At 42.7% G+C, this 19,546-nt stretch overlaps 11 protein-coding genes across 11 annotated transcripts; 3 read left to right on the forward strand and 8 right to left on the reverse strand.

Annotated features, from left to right (window-relative positions):
- Positions 1-8: 8 nt before the first annotated feature.
- On the reverse strand, positions 9-1,303 carry V2V93DRAFT_110320 (uncharacterized protein). The gene has a single exon (XM_066906748.1). It carries the CDS (start codon positions 1,149-1,151, stop codon positions 111-113), a length of 1,041 nt encoding a protein of 346 aa, XP_066767722.1. The 5' UTR covers positions 1,152-1,303; the 3' UTR covers positions 9-110.
- Positions 1,304-1,562: 259 nt separating this feature from the next.
- Positions 1,563-3,335, reverse strand: V2V93DRAFT_363736 (Tricarboxylate/iron carrier). The gene is made up of 5 exons (XM_066908677.1): positions 2,997-3,335; positions 2,808-2,941; positions 2,656-2,750; positions 1,921-2,598; positions 1,563-1,856 (listed from the first exon to the last, which is right to left on the reverse strand). Exons 1-4 carry the CDS (start codon positions 3,098-3,100, stop codon positions 1,951-1,953), a joined length of 981 nt encoding a protein of 326 aa, XP_066767723.1. The 5' UTR covers positions 3,101-3,335; the 3' UTR covers positions 1,563-1,856; positions 1,921-1,950.
- Positions 3,331-4,695, forward strand: V2V93DRAFT_363739 (uncharacterized protein). The gene is made up of 5 exons (XM_066908678.1): positions 3,331-3,654; positions 3,717-3,821; positions 3,880-4,155; positions 4,206-4,268; positions 4,319-4,695. The coding sequence occupies exons 1-5, from the start codon at positions 3,440-3,442 to the stop codon at positions 4,587-4,589; spliced, it is 930 nt and encodes a 309-aa protein (XP_066767724.1). The 5' UTR covers positions 3,331-3,439; the 3' UTR covers positions 4,590-4,695.
- Positions 4,614-6,363, reverse strand: V2V93DRAFT_363741 (ribosomal protein S5 domain 2-type protein). The gene is made up of 2 exons (XM_066908679.1): positions 6,104-6,363; positions 4,614-6,030 (listed from the first exon to the last, which is right to left on the reverse strand). Exons 1-2 carry the CDS (start codon positions 6,179-6,181, stop codon positions 4,780-4,782), a joined length of 1,329 nt encoding a protein of 442 aa, XP_066767725.1. The 5' UTR covers positions 6,182-6,363; the 3' UTR covers positions 4,614-4,779.
- Positions 6,364-6,544: 181 nt separating this feature from the next.
- V2V93DRAFT_363742 (zinc-finger of the MIZ type in Nse subunit-domain-containing protein) lies at positions 6,545-7,669 on the reverse strand. Its single transcript, XM_066908680.1, has one exon. It carries the CDS (start codon positions 7,623-7,625, stop codon positions 6,762-6,764), a length of 864 nt encoding a protein of 287 aa, XP_066767726.1. The 5' UTR covers positions 7,626-7,669; the 3' UTR covers positions 6,545-6,761.
- V2V93DRAFT_363743 (uncharacterized protein) lies at positions 7,621-9,205 on the reverse strand. The gene has a single exon (XM_066908681.1). It carries the CDS (start codon positions 8,944-8,946, stop codon positions 7,858-7,860), a length of 1,089 nt encoding a protein of 362 aa, XP_066767727.1. The 5' UTR covers positions 8,947-9,205; the 3' UTR covers positions 7,621-7,857.
- A 1,068-nt stretch (positions 9,206-10,273) lies between these two features.
- V2V93DRAFT_389787 (pyridoxal phosphate-dependent transferase) lies at positions 10,274-11,753 on the forward strand (the record flags this gene model as incomplete). Its single annotated transcript, XM_066912370.1, has 2 exons — positions 10,274-11,437; positions 11,499-11,753. 2 exons carry the CDS (start codon positions 10,274-10,276, stop codon positions 11,751-11,753), a joined length of 1,419 nt encoding a protein of 472 aa, XP_066767728.1.
- V2V93DRAFT_363748 (uncharacterized protein) lies at positions 11,739-14,575 on the reverse strand. Its single transcript, XM_066908682.1, has 5 exons — positions 14,510-14,575; positions 14,323-14,453; positions 14,097-14,166; positions 13,913-14,024; positions 11,739-13,855 (listed from the first exon to the last, which is right to left on the reverse strand). The coding sequence occupies exons 2-5, from the start codon at positions 14,329-14,331 to the stop codon at positions 12,094-12,096; spliced, it is 1,953 nt and encodes a 650-aa protein (XP_066767729.1). The 5' UTR covers positions 14,332-14,453; positions 14,510-14,575; the 3' UTR covers positions 11,739-12,093.
- On the reverse strand, positions 14,576-16,048 carry V2V93DRAFT_363750 (tryptophan synthase beta subunit-like PLP-dependent enzyme). Its single transcript, XM_066908683.1, has 4 exons — positions 15,782-16,048; positions 15,672-15,725; positions 14,789-15,618; positions 14,576-14,724 (listed from the first exon to the last, which is right to left on the reverse strand). Exons 1-4 carry the CDS (start codon positions 15,874-15,876, stop codon positions 14,669-14,671), a joined length of 1,035 nt encoding a protein of 344 aa, XP_066767730.1. The 5' UTR covers positions 15,877-16,048; the 3' UTR covers positions 14,576-14,668.
- On the reverse strand, positions 16,038-17,842 carry V2V93DRAFT_363754 (uncharacterized protein). Its single transcript, XM_066908684.1, has one exon. It carries the CDS (start codon positions 17,413-17,415, stop codon positions 16,345-16,347), a length of 1,071 nt encoding a protein of 356 aa, XP_066767731.1. The 5' UTR covers positions 17,416-17,842; the 3' UTR covers positions 16,038-16,344.
- V2V93DRAFT_363758 (nucleoside phosphorylase domain-containing protein) lies at positions 17,843-19,289 on the forward strand. The gene is made up of 5 exons (XM_066908685.1): positions 17,843-17,968; positions 18,021-18,603; positions 18,662-18,706; positions 18,771-18,861; positions 18,928-19,289. The coding sequence occupies exons 1-5, from the start codon at positions 17,941-17,943 to the stop codon at positions 19,120-19,122; spliced, it is 942 nt and encodes a 313-aa protein (XP_066767732.1). The 5' UTR covers positions 17,843-17,940; the 3' UTR covers positions 19,123-19,289.
- Positions 19,290-19,546: the final 257 nt, after the last annotated feature.

Here is a 19,546-nt window from a genome sequence, read left to right on the forward strand (position 1 = left end):
TGAAAATACGAGTAAATTTTATTAATTATATTGTTTTCAGATCTCTGCTAAAATAAAAAAATAAAAAATAGAAAATATCCACATTTCAAATCACAAACTCAAAACATTTTTTACTCTAATCCTTCGGAAAACGCCTTGACCGCGGAATCCAAAGTCGAAAAAAGATCCGCCTCTGTAGCCTTCCAGCCAAGCTTCTTCGCGCGAGTAGGCTCAGTGATTGAGTTGCTTCTAAATAGATCAAAAACATATCCTGACTTCTCACCAAGAATAGTGAATGTGTCGGCAGTCCACTTATTCTCCTCTGGAGTATTGGCCTTGGAGGTCTGGTCCTTGCCAATGACTCCGTACTTGACGAGTGGAGCATCAAGAGCACCGATGAGGTCACCCCAGCGATGTTGGCCGCTAGCAGCAAAGTAGTATCCATTCTCATTAACGGCTACTTTGGAAGGATCGGCCAGGTAAGCGGCCAAGATGGTGACATAAAGCTCTGCAAGGTCAGAGACGTGAATGTTACTCCAGACAGCATTTCCGGTTCCAAAAACCTTGTTGGACTTTGCGATTGCAGCAATCTTGATCAAAAGTGGAGTCTGAATAGACACCTTGTGCCCGACACTCTTAGAAGAACCGTAGATGAGAGGAGGGCAGACAATGACGGTGTTCACCTTTGGTCTGTTCTTGTGGATGTCAAGAATCTTGATGTCAATATCTCGGTGAGGCTGCTGGGCAGGCAAAGAGTTGATCTTCTTGATGTCTGCAAGATCATCAATCTTTGTAGAATCGAGAACGTCAATTTTGGAGAAATCAGTCAAGACATAAGATCCGGAGGTATGAATCAAAAGAGCACCGTCTTTGATGTTGGTAGAAATAGCATCAGCAGAAACCGGATCATCAGCGGCATTACCCACGTGGATAATGATATCAGCGTCGGTAACAGCAGAAATGAATGCGGGATCGGTGTATCCATCGGTACCGACGACGGTCATGAACTGGCCAGGATAAGCGGCTTTTAGTTTGTCGGCGTCGCCCTGCTTGCGAACAAAGGCCGTGATGTAGACTTTCTTTTCAGGAGAGTTAAAAGCGGTCAAGTGAGCCAAGATCTCGCCGCCAATGTAGCCAGTGGCACCAGTAAGAAGGACTTTCTGAGGAGACATTTGTAATGTTGCTGAAGTTATTAACAAGTTTTCAAGAGTATTCTTCAATATAAAAAGAAGCTATGAAGCTGGATGAAGAGGAAACTACGACCGGGCATTCGTCAATTTATATTTCAAGACTTGAGGCACAACCAGTGCTGCCTGACGTCAGTCACCATTCAAAGGCAGGGCGGCACTCAGGCAGACGATTGCATAAGAGGCATGGTGTAAGCGAATTGATTGAATGCTGATGAATCAAAGCTGTGACAATAGCGAAAATTCATGGTAATGATGAGAAATGCGAGGAGACTTATCCGAAAGTGGACTACCGGAAGGATGAATAATCATTAAAGGGAAGATCAGTCCAATGTCTGTGCAGGAAAAGGCTACACGAAAGCTTCATTACCCGAGAACTGCTACGGGCGGAAATACCTGGAACATTGAGAATATTGCTGTTAACGAGAATATTCCACTAGCTGCAAACGTGGTTTCGCTTATTACTCAGATTGTTGATCAGTAATCGTGTTTGTTGGCAGTAGATGCTTGAACACGAGTGCGACTCTATTCTTGTCCGGAACATAACAGCATGCTCGAAATTGAAAGAAACAAGTCCAAGAAGCTGTAATTTTAGCCAGAATTATAATCAATTAACAATAATATACAGACGAATACGAAGACACAATGAGTGAGGAGTGGTTGGACTCTTCTATAAAAATAAAGCCTACACTAGCTTTGTTGTTAGTATACGTAATCAAGTAATCCAAATAATTAGATATACAACAATACGTACATATATCTTTAAAAAAAAATATTTACATCATCACTGTCCTCTATTAAACCACACTTGCTTAACAGACTCTCCTTTTGAATTCTTCATCTCCGAAAACCTACTCTCCAATCGTTTACTCTCCACTACTCTCCGCTGAGGAAACACTCCCAACGCCAACGGCAGGGCAACAAATGACGTAGCCAGGATCAAGCCCAGATTGGTAACTGTCTCGACTCGTTTGTTCATCTTGAACTTCTTTTGCAGTCGAACTAGGATCAATGGCGGAAAAGCCATAATCGGCGCCGCGTTGATAATACGCGAAAGTGCCGTCTCGCCAACAGCATATACAGCCGCCGTTTGTGAATTTCCTAGAGATTCACTACTATCTACATCATAAACCGTGATTCCCTTTCTAATCTCTTCTCCTCGCATCAAAAAGACATTTACAATACCGGCAGACACCACGGCCGCAAACGGCACCAGACGCCCCAGAATAAGTCGAGAATTAGCGGACAGAAAGCGGAGTCGCGGAACAATGGAGTTGAGACCAAGAGCAACTCCACACGAGGCGCTGACAGCAAGAGCATAGGAGGTCGCCAATTGCGCAGGCGATAATGGGTGCGATTTGTTGCTGTTCGCAGTGTTGATGGCCACGTTTAACGATTGATTGGCAATTTGCCAAAACAATGTTCCGGCAGTCTAATAATCTATCGGTTAGTATTAATTTTGCATATCCAAAAGCCAAGATTGTCTTACGCCCAAGTTTGGAGTAAGCATGCCCACAGTAACCACCAAATTAGAAAGCACATAAGACGACATTCTAAAAGGCAGCATCACAGGCTCTCCAGTATCTGTTCACCTCGTTAACAACACAAAAATAAGATTCCCGAGATGATATAATATCTCACCAGGATGAATTGTCGAGTCAAGCACCAGCTTTGCATGCCACAATTCAGGTGTCATATTGGGTATTTTGCCATTCTTATAAGCAGATACTAGAGACTTTGACTCTTCAATGTCTTTCTTTGTATTTAACAGCATTCTACAAAAGTTATTAGACAAGAATAAAAGGTAAATATAAAGGTCGCAAGACGCACCGAGGGTCCGATATTCCGGCGCTGTGCTTCACTCGGCCCCAATATGTAGAAAGATCGTATCGAGACTCGGGAAGTTCCCGCGGACCAGGGATAGCAGAGGCCATTATTATTCAGAATGTAATATATTGAGTTCTATAAAAATAGCTCTATAATGTCAATTGTAATGACAGAATCTAGAAGTCTAGCTTATTCTCCAAAACACTCTACCATATAAAAATGCTTTTCTATCGTTTGTATTTCGTGGTATCGCGACACATGGCTCAGCCGCACGTGGCAGTGAATTGTGGCCTTTTTATGGCTCAGGGTTGACTCAAAAAAATAGATTGCTCGACGACGAACAATACTACTACAAATCCTGCATTCTCTGTCTATCCTTTTGATCCTTGTTTCAATGCTTTGTATATTCCGTCTATAATTGACTTGAAATAGTTATTAATCAAAGAATGTCTTATATTGAAGAGTTCTCTTGGGACGATATTACTCCGATTCCACAAAACGACGGTGGTAATGATGCCATCGCGCCGATTGCTTACGATGACGATTATCGGATTGCAATGGAATATCTTCGCGCAGTCATGAAAATCGAAGAATTCTCTGAAAGATCGTTAAAATTGACTGAAGATGTAATTTTGATGAACGCTGCTCATTATACGGTGTGGTATGGTCTTTGCATGCTTATATAGCTATTTAAAAGTATCTGATATTGATTTCGAAATTCAGGCAATATCGAACGCGTATCCTTTTTGCTTTAGACAAGGATTTGGAGCAGGAACTTGTCTGGGTGGAATTTGTTGGTCAGAAATTCCCGAAAAACTATCAAATCTGGTGTGTTTGTATAAACAGTTACTCCTGTCATATTCCGATACTAATAAAACTCTACAAGGAATCATCGCGAAGTAATAGTCAACAAACTAGATAACCCAATCCGTGAGCTGCCATTTATTGAAGTAATGCTTGAAATCGATACCAAGAACTATCATGTCTGGTCATATCGGCAATGGCTTGTTAGGAGATTTGATCTGTGGGCTACAGAAGTACCGTATACGACCATAATGATTGAACAAGATGTGAGGAATAACTCCGCTTGGAATCATCGCTTTTTCGCAATTTTTGGCAGAAAAGAGGTGCCATCTGATGAAGTGGTCTCTGATGAAATTGAGTATGTCAAATTCTCTTTGTAGGATAGAGATAACTACTAACAGTCAGTAGATTTACAAAGGCGGCTATCCTGAAGGCTCCTCAAAACACAAGCGCATGGAATTATCTTACAGGGTAAGTTTTTTTATATATTTGAAAACCAATTTTTACCAACTATCATTCAGCGTCATGAAAAAATCCGGCAGACCGCTTTCTGATTTGGAATCATTCTGTTTAACTCTTTCCAATCCTTCATCAGGCTTCAAAACCCAGGACCTAGACATCACATCCGCGAGATCACTTGAAGTTCTAGCAGACATATATGCTGAGAAACAAGATATTCCAAAGGCATCGCTTGCTTGGACATTGCTTGCTGAGAAGTATGACACTGTGAGAGAGAATTATTGGAATCATAGAAAGAGTCAAGCGACAGCTAAAATACTTGGCGCTTTTTAATCTGACTAGATTTTCACATAAGGAGTTTTCGGTTTATATTTTATTATTTAATCAATAAGGATTTGTCTAGCTTGAATCAATATACTATACACATAACAGGACTAGGCATACAGCTTGGGAAAAGTGCAAAGTTAGCAATTAGAAATTAGGGCTTTATACATACAGCGCAGCAAATTTCGGCTAGAATCAATCACCAAAACGCCCACCCATCAACAGTCTCAACTCCGACAGTCTCTTCGACATGCTCTCTATTCTCTAGAGCAAGCATATGATGTAATGAGAATAACTTATCTTCCCATTTCTCCCATTCTGCTTTATCAGTATTGGTGGGTAACAGGCAACCAGCTCCATTGCCACCTAAACGAGTCTCGTAGACTTCGAATCCATGAACACTGAGTTTGGCGCGTAATTCTGATATTTTGGATTCGGGTACTTTATCTTCGACGAGTGTAATTGCACAGCCGCCGCCTCCTGCGCCGGTTAGTTTTGTCTCACCAATTTCAAGTTCATCGGCGGCGGCTCGGATAATCTCAAGCTTCGGATGGCTGACGCCCAAAGCTACAAGTAGTCCATGGTTTACTCTAACTAACTCTCTCAATTTACCCGCCCATGAAACATCGCATTGGTCAGTAGGTAGACATAGAAGACGGTAGGCTTCGTCTGTAAGTGAATGAATTCCATCCATGATAGGTCCGGTAATTTGCGGATAACTTTGGACTAATGTAGCAACATTTGCAACTTGTACTGCTGTCCGGCGCGGCTGCTTCGAGTCAATCAGCAGCAAACGCAAACTAGGGAAATCTCGCATAGACTTTAGAACATTAGGATTTCCCTTTGACATACGTTGAAACATAACTGCTCCACCGCGAGTTGAACATGCATTGTCGATTCCTGATGGATTTCCATGAATGCAACGTTCTCCAAGGAACGCCCATGCGTCAATTCTCTCAATCGCTTGTAAATCTGCGCTGGCTCCATTCCCATTCGAATGCTCTGTTAAAATAGATGATGGGACGGTAACTGTTCCTGATAACAAGCAAATTGCAGTCGCTATACAGACCGAGACAGAGGCGGATGAACCTAGACCGGCGCCAATTGGCAGCGTACTTCGCACACTGAAGGTCATGCCTTGTAGTTCTTTTCCTTTCAATAGACTCATGTAAATATATAAGAAAGTCAATGCTGAGCTGCGCTGAGGAAACCCAGTGATCCCAGTTAACGGACCCTGAATAGCTTCAACAAGAGACTCGTGAAGTTCAGATGGGGGGTTTGGCGCGTCGGGAGCGGGTTCAGGAACGGCATCCCAAGGGAGACTTGCGATTTTCCATGAACATTGGAGGTTCACATCAGGAAATTCAAGTGTAACTGTATCTGTCAGGTCTGAATGGTGCTGAGAGACAAGCATATAAGTTCGTAACGAGATCGCGGCAGCAATAGCTGGCTATAAAGTACATGTTACTACCACTGCCATTTTCTCTCCTTCTCTGTCGAACAACAGTGCTGTAAGGACTTACCTTTCCGTAAACAGCAGCATGCTCTCCAAATATAATAGTCTTGCCTGGAGCAGACACAAGAAACGGAGCTGCAATCATATCTCTTCGTCCTCGAAGATTTGCTGTATGGTATCAGAGAAAGACAGTGAGAGTCTTAGGGTCCCCGCGTAGGGTTTTGCAAATACAAGCCACCACTGGACAGTCGAAGATAAATTAGTCCGATATTCGATTCTTATTCATTCCCACTTGCCAAACATTGCAGCTGATTTATATTAACTGTTTACTATGGATTAATACGGTTTACGATAAATAATAGGTAAATTACAAGTAAATACAACCAAAACTAGTTTGAAATATACGCGCGTGCCTCAATGTACGCGTAGAAGTTTGGTTGGGTATTCTAAGTATTGCTAGATTGAGCGACTGTGCGGCTCAGCATGGATTCCGGTCAATAATCCTGACCTTAAATATTTGGAGAATAATAATAATAACTAGCAGAAATATAAGTGCCTGTAAAAAATTGATGCAGAGTTATTATGGGCATTCTAGTGTTGTTGGGACATAAAATGGATATATCTTCTCTCAGGCTTGAGACGCATCAAAGCAGATAATCTCTATTGTACATGTAATTCGTAATACCAGAACTCCAACTAGTTCGACTGAACTGATCAAATCTTCCTCAAATCTCATCAACCTCCTCATCTTGTTCTTCCTCTGCCAGCTTCGCCATATGCCTTTCCACCTTCTTTGCTAAAGCTGGATCGGCTTTCAAATCAGTCTTGCGTAAAATTTTGTTACATCCAGCGACGGGGCACTCCACATTTCCTCGCGATCTTGGTCTATTTAGAAGTGACATGATTGCCTGTGATGAAAATGAATGAGGACATTTGGTTGATGTGACTGGGTCGACGAAGAGTTGTAAAGTAATTGGACACCGCAACGAGCGCGTTTCTCGCGCAACAAAAATTTCTTCGTCATCGTTACCATTATTAAGCTCTGTGTATATTTCTGACAGCAATTTTGATGCTCCTGTTTCTTGGTCGAACCAATTTTTCGGCTCTGGCACTGCTTCATCTTCGTACAATGTCTCCCATATATTGTTTCGGAAACTCACATAAGCTTCATTGTGTAGATACTTTTCCTGATCAGATTTCGCATCTCTATTCCTTCTGAGATTTACTAATGTATCTGTAAACACTTTATCTGGTTCAGAAATCTGATTATCTCGAACGAGCGTGACGCGTTCCATCGCGTCTCTACTTGACTTTAGAATGATTTCCAGATCAATCAATTTCCGAAATGTCTGATCAAATACCGCCGATTCTGACTTGTTCTCTGCTCTATTGAGCGAAGCTTCAGTGATATAATTTCGGACAGCGGCTATGTTTTTCGCGAGTGAGTCGTGGTCACTCGAAAGTGCTGCTGCGAGATTGGTGAGTTGCGTGATTTCACTATCGCGTAGGTAAAGTGGGTCTCCTAGCTCAGTAGAAGACATTCCGTAATTACCGCCCTCGTCTTCTGAACTGCTTTCCGCTGAAGCCATATTTGCGAGAATTCGCAGGTCTTAAATACGCGCGGAGTGTCTAGACTGAGGACGCGATAGACGATGGCAGAGGTACGGATTAGGGTTATAAACGCGTATGAATTATTAGGGAGCAATAATTGCTACTTGGATAAAAACAGTATCTATTCGATATATTATAAAAAAGCAACTTATTTGGGTGTTTCAGATTTATATTGTTATCAAATATATAATAACAGTCTATGTACAACACTTAGTAATAAGTCCCTTTCAATTCAGGAGCATAAGTATAGCCTAAATATCCTTCTCTAGCCTTATTTAAGTAAAAGGTCTTTCTATTATACGGCACAAAAGGCAATTTCTCCTTCACTCTAGCAACTAGATCTGGATTCGAGATATACCGTCTACCAAATGCCACCATAGAATTTTCGTGCGTACGCACGTACTCTCTAGCTGTGTCCGGCATAAATCCTCCTGCAGCGATGTATACCCCTGGCCAAAGGGCTTTATATATATCAGAAGTCTCACCGGCTTCCAATGTACGGTCGACGGTGCCATTAACTCGTGGTTCGACAACATGCAAGTACGCGAGTTTTGGGTGGCGCGCTTTCATTTGATTGATGATGTACGAGTACTGAGGATAAGGATCATCCCATCCGACGCTATAGACTCGCGCGAATGGCGATAATCTGATTGCGACTTTCTCTTGACCAATAGCATCTGCGCAGCTCTTAACTACATTCAGAGCGAATCTTGCTCGATTTTCGATAGAGCCACCGTACTCGTCGGTTCGATTGTTAGAGACTTGTTGAGAGAATTGATCAACAAGGTATCCATGAGCACCGTGAATCTCGATACCGTCAAAGCCAGCTCTGACTGCATTGGCAGCTGCCTTGCCAAATGCTTGCTCCATCATCTTGACTTCATCATGAGATAATGCGCGTGGCTTTTTGCCGTCTTTCATGGCAATATCTCCAGCCGAAATAACATCTGGCTGCTTTTTCCCGGGATTAGTACGACCAATAGCCCATAGCTGAAGAAAAATCACGCATTCACGATCATGGACTGCTTTAGTGACATGCTGCCATGCCTTAACCTGTTCCTCTGTATAAATTCCCGGCACGTTATCGAAGCCTCCGCCGAGAGCATTGACGTCGGTTGCTTCGGCTATGATAAGTGTTCCGGGGACTAGAGAGCGCTCAGCGTAATACTGAACCATGAGCTCAGTAATTGGCACGCCATTGTCTGAGGCGCGGAATCTAGTGAGTGGAGGCATTACGATGCGGTGATTCAATGTGTACGGGCCGACGGTAATTGGCGAAAATAGAGGATCGTCAGCCATTCTTTATAATTATCTGTATATGTATAAATAAGAGTCTAGTAAGTGATGAATGAATATAAGAATATCGAGCCGTTTCTGAGAGATATGTATGGAGAAAGGTTATATGTGGTCTTTTATAGTGGCGATTCGCGATGCCGAGGTTAAATTCGCACATGATTTTTACCTTAACACTTATGTAATCTGTCGTACTTGATCTATTTCAACAATCCAACTCAAGGGACTGTTAATAAATAGGATACCTAATTGAGAGATATTCGACTTAGTAATTAAAAAAAAGTATCCTTCTTTCAAATTGTAGATCTAGGAAAAATAATGGTTACTTAAATATTTAAAGTTTTAGATGATCCCCCGCATTTAACATTACAAAAAAATACTAAAACATTTGTAATAGTGCTTAACTTTTTATCATCATTCTGATTCTCCATTTCAAATTCAATGAATAGATGTATGACCACTACAAAAGATTTACTGCTGTAGAGTTGATGATGTTGTAGTACGAGCACAAGTGCCACTTACCGGTCTGTCAAGCGGAACAACTAAAGTCCGAGATACGTGGAATTGACATGAATGATCTGCAAAGCTTTCTTGCCCTTGTGGTGTTTATCAAGCCATTTAGCAAATTATTATTATTGATAACATATTACTCGAGCAATCAACGATTTTTCTTTGCTCGCATTACGGACTTTGAATAGCATTATCTGCGCCGATAGTCGAACTTTCTACTATCGAAGACTAAAGATGACATCATAAGAGCACTCTTGTCCACGGAAAGATATCAAAGGTCAATAAACAATTAATACCACATAAATAAAGCAAGAATTCAGACAGGAATAATAATAGAACACAATTGGGTAGCCAGATTGATTTACGGGTCTTTTCACTGTTTTGGGAAGCAGCCGACTCGGAACAGCCAGTATCAGTCTCCTACTCTATCTACAGTGACATTTTTTTTTCAATAACGAACGATAGCAATGATACGGGTAATTATATTCTCAAATCCCCGTTGCGACTCTATATTATAGTAACTGCCGGCTAGGATTCAATATCAACGACCATGTGAACGAACAAGGAGTAAAAGATGAAGGTTTCGGAATTCGGTGTCGACGGAAACTTTCGACGTCATTTTCATCTAATCGTCCAAAAAAAACATCATAGATCGTCTAGTTCTTCCTCTCCATGAATGACAACGAGCAGGATAATCTTCGTCGCAGAGCAATTAAAATTGACTATGCGCTGGCCTAAATCAACTGTTCGCGGCTTCACAGCTGCTACTATAGTTAAATCAAGTCAACCACTCTTCAACCACTTGCACTCTCCGCAATTCAACATGCCTCATCCAGCAGTCACTCTCGAGAATATGAATCGACACGTTCGCAAAGCCGAATACGCCGTTCGTGGTCGTCTCGCGATTCGTGCTGAGGAACTGCGCAAAGACCTTCGATCCGGAAATGCGAATCTGCCATTTTCAGAGATCATCAACGCAAATATCGGTAATCCTCAAGCGATGGATCAGCAACCTATTACCTTCTTCCGACAAGTTCTAGCTCTTGTACAGTATCCTGATCTCTTGGATTCGGAATACGCCGATGCCATTTTTCCCGCAGATGCTCGTGAGCGGGCAAAGATTTTACTAAATGAGATCGGTTCAGTCGGGGCGTATTCACAGAGTCAAGGTGTTGAGTTAATAAGAAAATCTGTAGCAGATTTTATATCTCGTCGAGACGGATTTCCTGCAGATTATAATGACATTTACCTTGCATCTGGTGCTTCGTCTGCCGTCGCAAATCTGCTTCGGACAATATGCGATGGACCAGATACCGCAGTCATGATTCCTGTTCCGCAATATCCACTTTATTCGGCAACTTTGACTATTGAGAATGCCACTGCTGTACCATATTATCTAGAAGACTCTACCGAAAACATGGCTGAAGTCATCCGAAAGACAGTCAACAGCGGACTAACATTACGGGCTGTGGTAGTCATTAATCCCTGCAATCCTACTGGAACCTGTTTAAAGAGGCAAGAAATTCAGGAAGTTATAACTCTAGCAGCTGAGAATAGCCTTATGATTATCGCAGATGAAGTCTATCAAACAAACATTTACGACGGAGAATTCTTCTCGTTTAAGCGCATTCTTCGAGAACTACAGCGCGATTTTCCGGGGAGATATAATATCGAATTAGCATCTTTACATTCGACATCGAAGGGAATGGTCGGGGAATGTGGCCAACGTGGTGGATATCTAGAACTAGTAGGTTTTGACAGCGCAGTGCGTGATCAGTTCTACAAGCTCGTATCGATTTCATTGTGTCCTGTTGTCACTGGTCAAGTATTGACTGAGCTGATGGTCAATCCTCCAAAAGAAGGCGACGAATCATACGCTTTGTATAAGAAGGAATATGATTATATTTATCAATCTCTTAAGGAGCGGGCATACGCTCTATTCGAAGCATTCAAAACGATGGAAGGTGTTACCTGCGAGGAACCAAATGTAAGTACGCCCTCATCTTCAAACAAGGCTGATAACAGCTAACAGCTTCTCATCAAACTAGGGCGCAATGTACTTATTCCCTCGGATAACTCTCCCTACAAAAGCAATCCAAGAAGCACAACACCACAATCTGTCTCCAGACGAGTACTATTGCATACAGCTACTCGAAGAAACCGGTGTCTGCGTCGTCCCCGGTACCGGGTTCGGACAAAAAGATGGTACTTATCATTTCCGAACTACATTCTTAGCTCCTGGACATGATTACGTGCATCGGATGGTGGATTTTCATAAACAGTTTCTTGACAAGTTTAGGTGATTGTATTTTGTGCATAAAAAGTTTAATCTATTGGCGTTTACTTTACGGTTTCGGGAAAAAATCAATAAATGCTCATTTGTATTTGCATAAAAAGAGCAAGCAACTTATTATGTGTATATGCAAATTATGTAACAGAAGTAATCAATCACAACTAGTTCTCATACTACTACCCATTCCAACAATCAGACTCATGTCAAATTCCACAAACAGATTAGTTTGGAAGCGGTCGAATAGAATGAAAAAGGTAAGAGAAAAGACACGCAGTAGTGATACACGTCAGTTATTGATACAGAATTATAATTTTATTAAAAGAACACCTGTTTTCCTGAATTTGCTTTCATTAAACCGACGACGAAGCGGGGGTCGCGGAGGTAGTAGAGGCAGAAGAAACTGGAGCTTCTGGTGCAGGTGTATTAGTACTCTCGCTTCCGCCCGAGGCAGTGGTAGTCTCACCGCCATTAGCTGACGATAAAGGAGCACCAGACGATGTCAAAATAGACCCACCTCGACCTCGACCACTGCGGCCTCCACGAGCAGCCGTTTTGCTTCCTCCACTGATTCTAGGTCCTTTGATTCTAGGTCCACTGCTTTCCCCATCGCGCGGTCCCCAAGAGAGCGATGCGCGACTACCCGCACGGCCACTTCCTGCAGAGCGATTTACCACACTATCATTAATCAACGTAACTCTACCCAGTTTTTCTGTAGCCACACGAGGCATAGCTGCAAGCGCATTCTCTTGAGTATCAAAGTACACATAAGCAAACTTCTTTCCGCTCTGTGCAATTTTTATGTTGATACCGGTAATATTCGGTTGATCTGTTTCGGCGAAGCACGACTTTAAAACTTCTTCGCTTTCATCTGCGCGCGCAATCCAGAGGCCTGGTCGACGCGGAGCAGCTGTTGGACTTTCACCGCTCGTTGGGGGGGTAGACTCATCTTTTGTATCGTCAGCTGAAGATGGAGACTTCGTAGATCCTTCAGTATCTTTCTTTTCTTCTTCTGACGTGAGTCTGTCTGAAAGATCCGTAGCAGATTCTGTTGGTTTGGCATGGGCTAGCGTACTAGCTGCGCCGTTGGCGGCTGACACAGGTTTTCTCGATGGAATTTTTGATCCGGCGACATTATTTCTTGAACCGGCAGGAGCTGTTGTGGCAGTACCACTGCTACTATGATTAGACCTTCGGTATTTGAAATTGAACCCCTCAGACTTTGTCTCGATTCCGATCTTGCCGTCGTTTACATCCATAACCACAGTACCATACGCGACATCGGCAAGATTCAGATGCCACATATTCCTGAATCCAAGATTCTGCATTTCTTCCTTTTCTTTCTCGCGGTCGGATAACTGAGTAGCTGAAGGCATCTTCGTAATCACCGACAACGCATTTTCAACTAGAAGCTTTTGCGTCGGATTGTTGGCGATAACTGGCTGCACTTCACTCTTGACTACATCCCAAACATCCATAAACTGTTGGCGTGATCCGATCAATTTACTGCGGAAATAATCGTACGTAGGATGAACGGCAAATTCATTGTAACTGCACCCGTATCTGAAATGCAAACCTCCAGAAATTGAAAAATCGGCCTTCAGAGACAATGCTAGTTGACTTAATATACCTTCTCGCGCAGGTGATGCATGAGTGATCAATATTCTGGTCTCTGATTCATCAAAAGTTCTTGCAGCGGTATCAATAAGCTCGCCAATCTGTAGCAAAGTAGTCCACGTAGTTCCGCCACCTCCGGCAATAGTTGTTCTACCTGATCCGTTGTCAAACAGCTTATGCATGACCAAGGCACCACCAAGACCTAGTAATCTGAATTTGACTCCATTGCTGGTTTCGATACTGTGCGAGGTATGCTCATCGACAATGTACAGATTGTGTGCTTTGTATTCACCCGAACGAAATTTTTCAAGGACTGAAACATCTTCACATGCACCATGAACGGTATAAACCGGTACTGACAATTTAATCTCGCCAGAGAGAACCTGCGACAGCTGTGAAATTGGGCGAGACAAGAGATATTGCCGCAGCGTTGGCGGTTCCTGAGGCAGCGCTCGCGGATCCAGTAGCGGAGAATATTGAGCAACATGACGAAGAGTCCTAACATGGTTTAGCAAAAATCGTATTTTTGTTATTATAGTGACTCACTAATCATACTTGTCTGTGATTTTCGGGACGCTGTCGCGGTCATAAAATCCAAAGTCACCGGTGTGAATAATGCACGATGCATTGTGCTCTGCAGCGAGTCGATTCAAAATGGATAATTGACCTAATCAAATACGTTAATAATCAGCAAATGAGCGAACAAGGAGTAGGTGGCTATCAAAATATTGACACTTACCTCGAATATCAGCAACGCACAAGATCCGGTCTCGCAGCAATTGAGTTTTGACGGTTGATCCATTCGTAGACTATGTCATCGATAGAAAGTTAGCAAATGTATGTTTAAATCTTCTGCACCGAATTCAGGTCGTCAAAGGCGTCAAATAAAGGCAGATTGCGCTGATTCCTTTGGATCGAATATGACCGAAAAACAGGCAGGTCAGGAGGAAAGAGAAGTTGCGTACCGCAGCCATTGCTAACGAAGTCACAGTTCAGCAGAAAAGAGTTCTGTATTAAAGAGAAGACTGATTGAGAACAAGCCAAGTCAACCAAAATTTACTTGCGAGTTTGTATGGAATCGGATCGCTGGATAAATCTTGTAAATGGGTAAGCTATGGAACTCGGTTAGAAAGAGAATCCTTCTCTGCTTACATCTTTGAAGGGTTTTGTGGTGATTCCAGAAGAAGGTATCATACAGGCTTATATAAATGTGCTCGAGTCCTTGAGATTATTTCAATTATGTGCCGTAATAGTACATATAGATCTCTTCAAATTCAACATCAGTATACCAGTCTAATTGTTGCATCTGGTCTACAAATTGTATATCTCTTTATACCGCTGCAGAGATTGAAGTGTTAAGGTTGACCCTAGAAACAGCTAATGTTAGCAGACTTTGTTCAACTCAAAACCCAAGTAAAATAAAGCGCATACCTCCACAGACTACAAGCACGACGGCATCATCTTTTGTCAATTTGACCTTATCCAAAACTTTGTATTTGTCGACATTGTACCAAGGAGCCAATGCGGCTCCGCAAGCTGGTTCAATCATGATTCTATGCTCATTAAGAAGTCGCAAACACGCAGACACGGAGTCCTTATCTGAAACTTCAACTCCTAAAGTTGGATAATCTTGTGCCAATTGCCATGCTTTGTTAGCAACTTCGTTTGCGCCGAGACTGCTTGCGATAGTGGATATTGATGATAGGGACACTTTCTCTCCTTTCTGTAGCGACTGATACAGCTTATTCGCTCCAGTAGTCTCTACTGCTACTATCATAGGCTTTAATTCTTTGTATCTTCTCTGCAAGCCTAAAGCAATCCCAGAAAATAGGCCTCCGCCTCCCACAGAGCACGAGACAGCCTTAATGCTTTCAGCAGAGTATCCCATAGCCACAGCCTGATCAACAATCTCATCAACCATTGTACTGTGTCCTTCAAATACCAGCTGGTTATCATATGGATGACAGTACACTGCCACGTCAGTCTCATTATCATAAGTCGACATGATCTCACGAAGTTTATCATCGGCATCGCGCCATACTTTGCCGTATTGAATAACAGTTGCTCCATACTCTTCACGAAGACGAGAAACCATGTGCGGAGCAGCTGTTTCAGGAACAGCTACCGTACATGGGTATCCGTATCTATGGCATGCTTCGGCAGCAGCTGCGCCGGCATTTCCGCCGGATGAAGAGAAGAAATGCGGTTTACTACCAGGAGGTAAAGTAAGCAAGGTCTTATGGACAAGATTACCCAGTCCCCTTAAATAAAACTGTTAAGACATGAAAGACAATTATTAATCAAGGCCTGTTACCTCGACTTAAACGAGCCTGAAGGCTGTAGAAACTCCAGTTTCAAGAGCACGGTGCTGTTTCACTAGTGTCAATAACGAAATACAACAGCAATGAGTAAGAAAATAATTACCATCCCACTTCTCTCGATAAAGGAGCTGAGTATATTAATGGTGTTTCCACGTACGGCTTTGTAAGTATAGGAATTGTAGATGAAGTGGAGGTCATTATATACGTTCTGGAGTTCTTGCGGCTCCGGGCTTACTATTCAGCTATCCGCAACTTCAAGTAGTCCCGACGCTGACTTTTGCCAAACGTAAATTGTGCTTGATCTTTTAATAAATATCTATATCAAGTCCTGGATCATAGCTTATTCGACGCTTTTGCTATAACTCTGTTATCTCTGCTATCTTAACTTTTATATTAAAGTCCGCGGGCATTTCTTATCTTCTATATCAAACTCCGCGGACATTTGGCGTCGCGATGACGCATATTATAGACATACGGGTAAATTGAGAATTATGGCACTAGAGCATCAAGCTGTTTATTGGCTTTCAGAAACATTATTAGTTACTAGCAAAAGTACCCAAAGTGACAGCAATCACCATACCCAAAAATTCGCACTAGCCTCAAAAAAAGCACTGTATATACTACACAGCATAAGTACGAGTAGCATAGCAATAGGAATTTGCTCCCTCACTTGTGTCTGCTGATCAGCATTTCAGCCTCTTCTTCATACAATTGGAAAAGAGGGTGAACGAATCGGTTATAAAAATCGTCGCCTATGACTTTGATCACTGGTACTTGTCTCTCGGAAGATTTCCAGTCATGGTATTCAATAAACTTGTTCAAACCGGGACGAGCCCATGCCAAGCTAAATTCAATGCAGGTATCTGGCGAATCAGTAATTGACGAGTGTCCTCTTTGAATAATTTCAGTACCACGATCAGTTAGAGTATAAAAATACACGTCGATATGTCTGTCTTCTTTATTTGCTTCAATAGATTCATAACTTGATGGGTATCGGATATGAACCACCACAACCATGTTGGCTTTTCTGTTCGCATCATTCCTCTGTGAAAAAAGATATCGGGCAACTTTTTCCTCCATATGAGTCAGAGTCTCGCGGAAGCCGACCTGAACTACGGCATACCAGAGCGGCAGAAACATCTCACTGCGGAACCAAAGGGCCGAGTCCGGCATCACTATATTACGTGCTCGATAACGCTTGGTAGCGACCGTAGTCTCATGATGAGCCGGTAAAAGCTCGTGAAGCTGCTCGTCGCATGCAAGAAGCTTACCAATCCTGACACTCTTGACAAGAGCATTGACGAGATGGCCGGTAATCTCAGCTGCTTTGATTTCAGTCTTGCAGCGGGAGGAGATCATCAAAGTCTGAAATCTGTCATCCCAATCAAGAAAAAAGTCGCGCGCGGACGGATCATTAATGACGGAAGTCGAGTAAATGGTGACTGTGGTATCAGTGCAGATGATGCGCTTGTGCGACGAAGTTATTTGATGATAGAAGCTGGGGTTTGATACCCTGTAAATCCGAGTATATCCAGGAGGGAACTTTTTATAAAGTAAGCGAATGACATTTTCAAAATCATCCATTGAGGCAAGAAAGCTTGGGTGAACATTTATATGGGGATAGTTAAACCTGATAGCAGTCAAGTAGATCTCCGGGTTCGCCTCAGCGCCTACCAACTGGATCGATTTCAACTTGCCAGTGTTGATCTCAGCTTGGGTATCAATTGAGGGTAGCATGGTATCATAGACTCTCTAGGGCCAAAGGTATACAGACATTCCTAGGAGACGGCGAACAGAGCGAGCTTCAAGGAGGGGCTACTTTTATAATTATCCAAGATAGAACAGAACCATCACAAAACTGGCGAACAAGGGCCGGCACAGTCGCGTGGCTTTTTGCTGTCGTTAAAACTCTCCCAGTTTAATAAAGTCACACAAATTGATATAGTATCCGTATTCCGGGTATAACAGCTCTAATACTTGTTTCCGAATGGAATAGTAATTAAAAAGGAGCAGTGTATAGAACCGGAGAGGCCAGGAAGAAGCTAAACAAGAGATAATTTCACAAGCGACATAAACAAACAAGACTGAGCGTAAAAGTACTGTAATAGAAAAGCACGTGCTCATGGTTTGCACTGGAGCCGCTCAGGCTTGTGTCGAAATATTTAAAACCTGTCTGGCTCGTTCTCGCGCAATCGTCTTTAAATATCACTTGCTTCCTTTTATTTCTACTTAGATATTTGACAATCCTACCTAATAAGTACAATGGCTGAATTGCCTACTTCTTTTGACAGTAAGCTGCATCCATTGTGTTACTACTATCTTTCATTGCTGACACAGACTAGAGCCCGTTCTTCTCGGTGTCATCGGCGGCACTGGACTCTACCACCTTGATTCCCTTACTCCAGTCGCTAGACTCACCGTCAGTACTCCCTGGGGCCATCCGTCTTCCCCTATCACTATTTCTCTTACCAAGTCGGGATTTCCTATCGCTTTTCTCGCTCGACACGGAGTTCATCATCAGTTCAATCCCTCAGAAGTTCCTTCCCGTGCAAACATTGCTGCATTGAAGAGCATCGGTGTGAGAGCTATTATTGCCTTCTCCGCAGTCGGAAGTTTGCAAGAGCCCATTCATCCGCGTGATTTTGTTCTTCCTACCCAGATCATTGACCGCACCAAGGGCATCCGTCCGTCGACCTTTTTTGAGAACGGAATGGTGGGCCACGTTGGATTTGGTGACCCATTTGATGCCAAACTAGCTGCCGTCATTGCTAAGGCTGCACCAGTTCTTGAGGCCAATGGATCCCGCTTACACACCAAGGCTTCCAGTGGTGGAGATCTCACATTGATCTGTATGGAGGGACCAGCTTTTAGCACCAGAGCCGAGAGCAACATGTACAGAAGCTTTGGAGGTTCGGTTATTAACATGTGCGTGAATTTAATTGGTCTCTTTCTTTATTTGCTGTAGCTGATGTAAGTCTGATAGGTCAGCAATTCCTGAAGCAAAGCTGGCCAAGGAGGCTGAGATTAGGTTGGTTGCCACAATGCTTCATGACAATGAGAGCTATTTGCTAACATAATAATCATTTGTATAGCTACCAAATGATTTGCATGTCTACAGATTACGATGCCTGGAGAGAGGGCGAGGAGGCTGTCACGGTTGAGACTGTTGTCAGTCATTTAAAGGTACGGTGCCCTGCTCCATTTCATGTCTAATTCACAAATGAATATCTAATCTCTTTTTTACGACAGGCCAACTCCGCAAATGCTCATAGTTTCACAGAAGCCATCTTGGAGCATCTTGAAGAGGAAATCAGCGTTGGAACCGTTGGTCGCGATCTTCAAGGCTCCATGAGATTTGCAGTCTCTACCAGCCCGTCTGCGATTTCGCGAGAAATGTTGCAAAAAATGCACTTTCTGCTTCCTGGATACTGGCCCTTGGACTAAGGGCTTCAGAACTGCACTATCAAAAGTTGTGTTCAGCGATATTGGTAGTGTATAATAGTATTTCAAGCTTTAATTAGATCTCAGCAGTACCGTAACAACTAGATTGCTATGTAGTAGAAGATTGTCAATTGTTAAAAAGAGAATGTAATTTTTGTTCGCTCTATGTAGTAATGTAATATTATAGACTTGGCGTGGCTCTGCGGCTCACCATTCAGACAGCCGCGATGGACCACGCTATTAATCTGACTCTTGCCCGAAACTCCGTGATACTGATTTGATATCCATAAAATCCTCTCTTTTCTCTTCCACTTTCTCGAAGACTATAAAGGTTGATGTATTTGGACTACCCCGAGCCTTTTTGAGATATAAATAAAACGTGAATTGCAGTTTCGCTTGGGTCTTCTGCCAGCTTTTTTTCTGCAGT

This window comes from Kockiozyma suomiensis (assembly GCF_038497685.1).
Source record: "Kockiozyma suomiensis strain NRRL Y-17356 unplaced genomic scaffold V2V93scaffold_2, whole genome shotgun sequence".
NCBI lineage: Eukaryota > Fungi > Ascomycota > Lipomycetes > Lipomycetales > Lipomycetaceae > Kockiozyma > Kockiozyma suomiensis.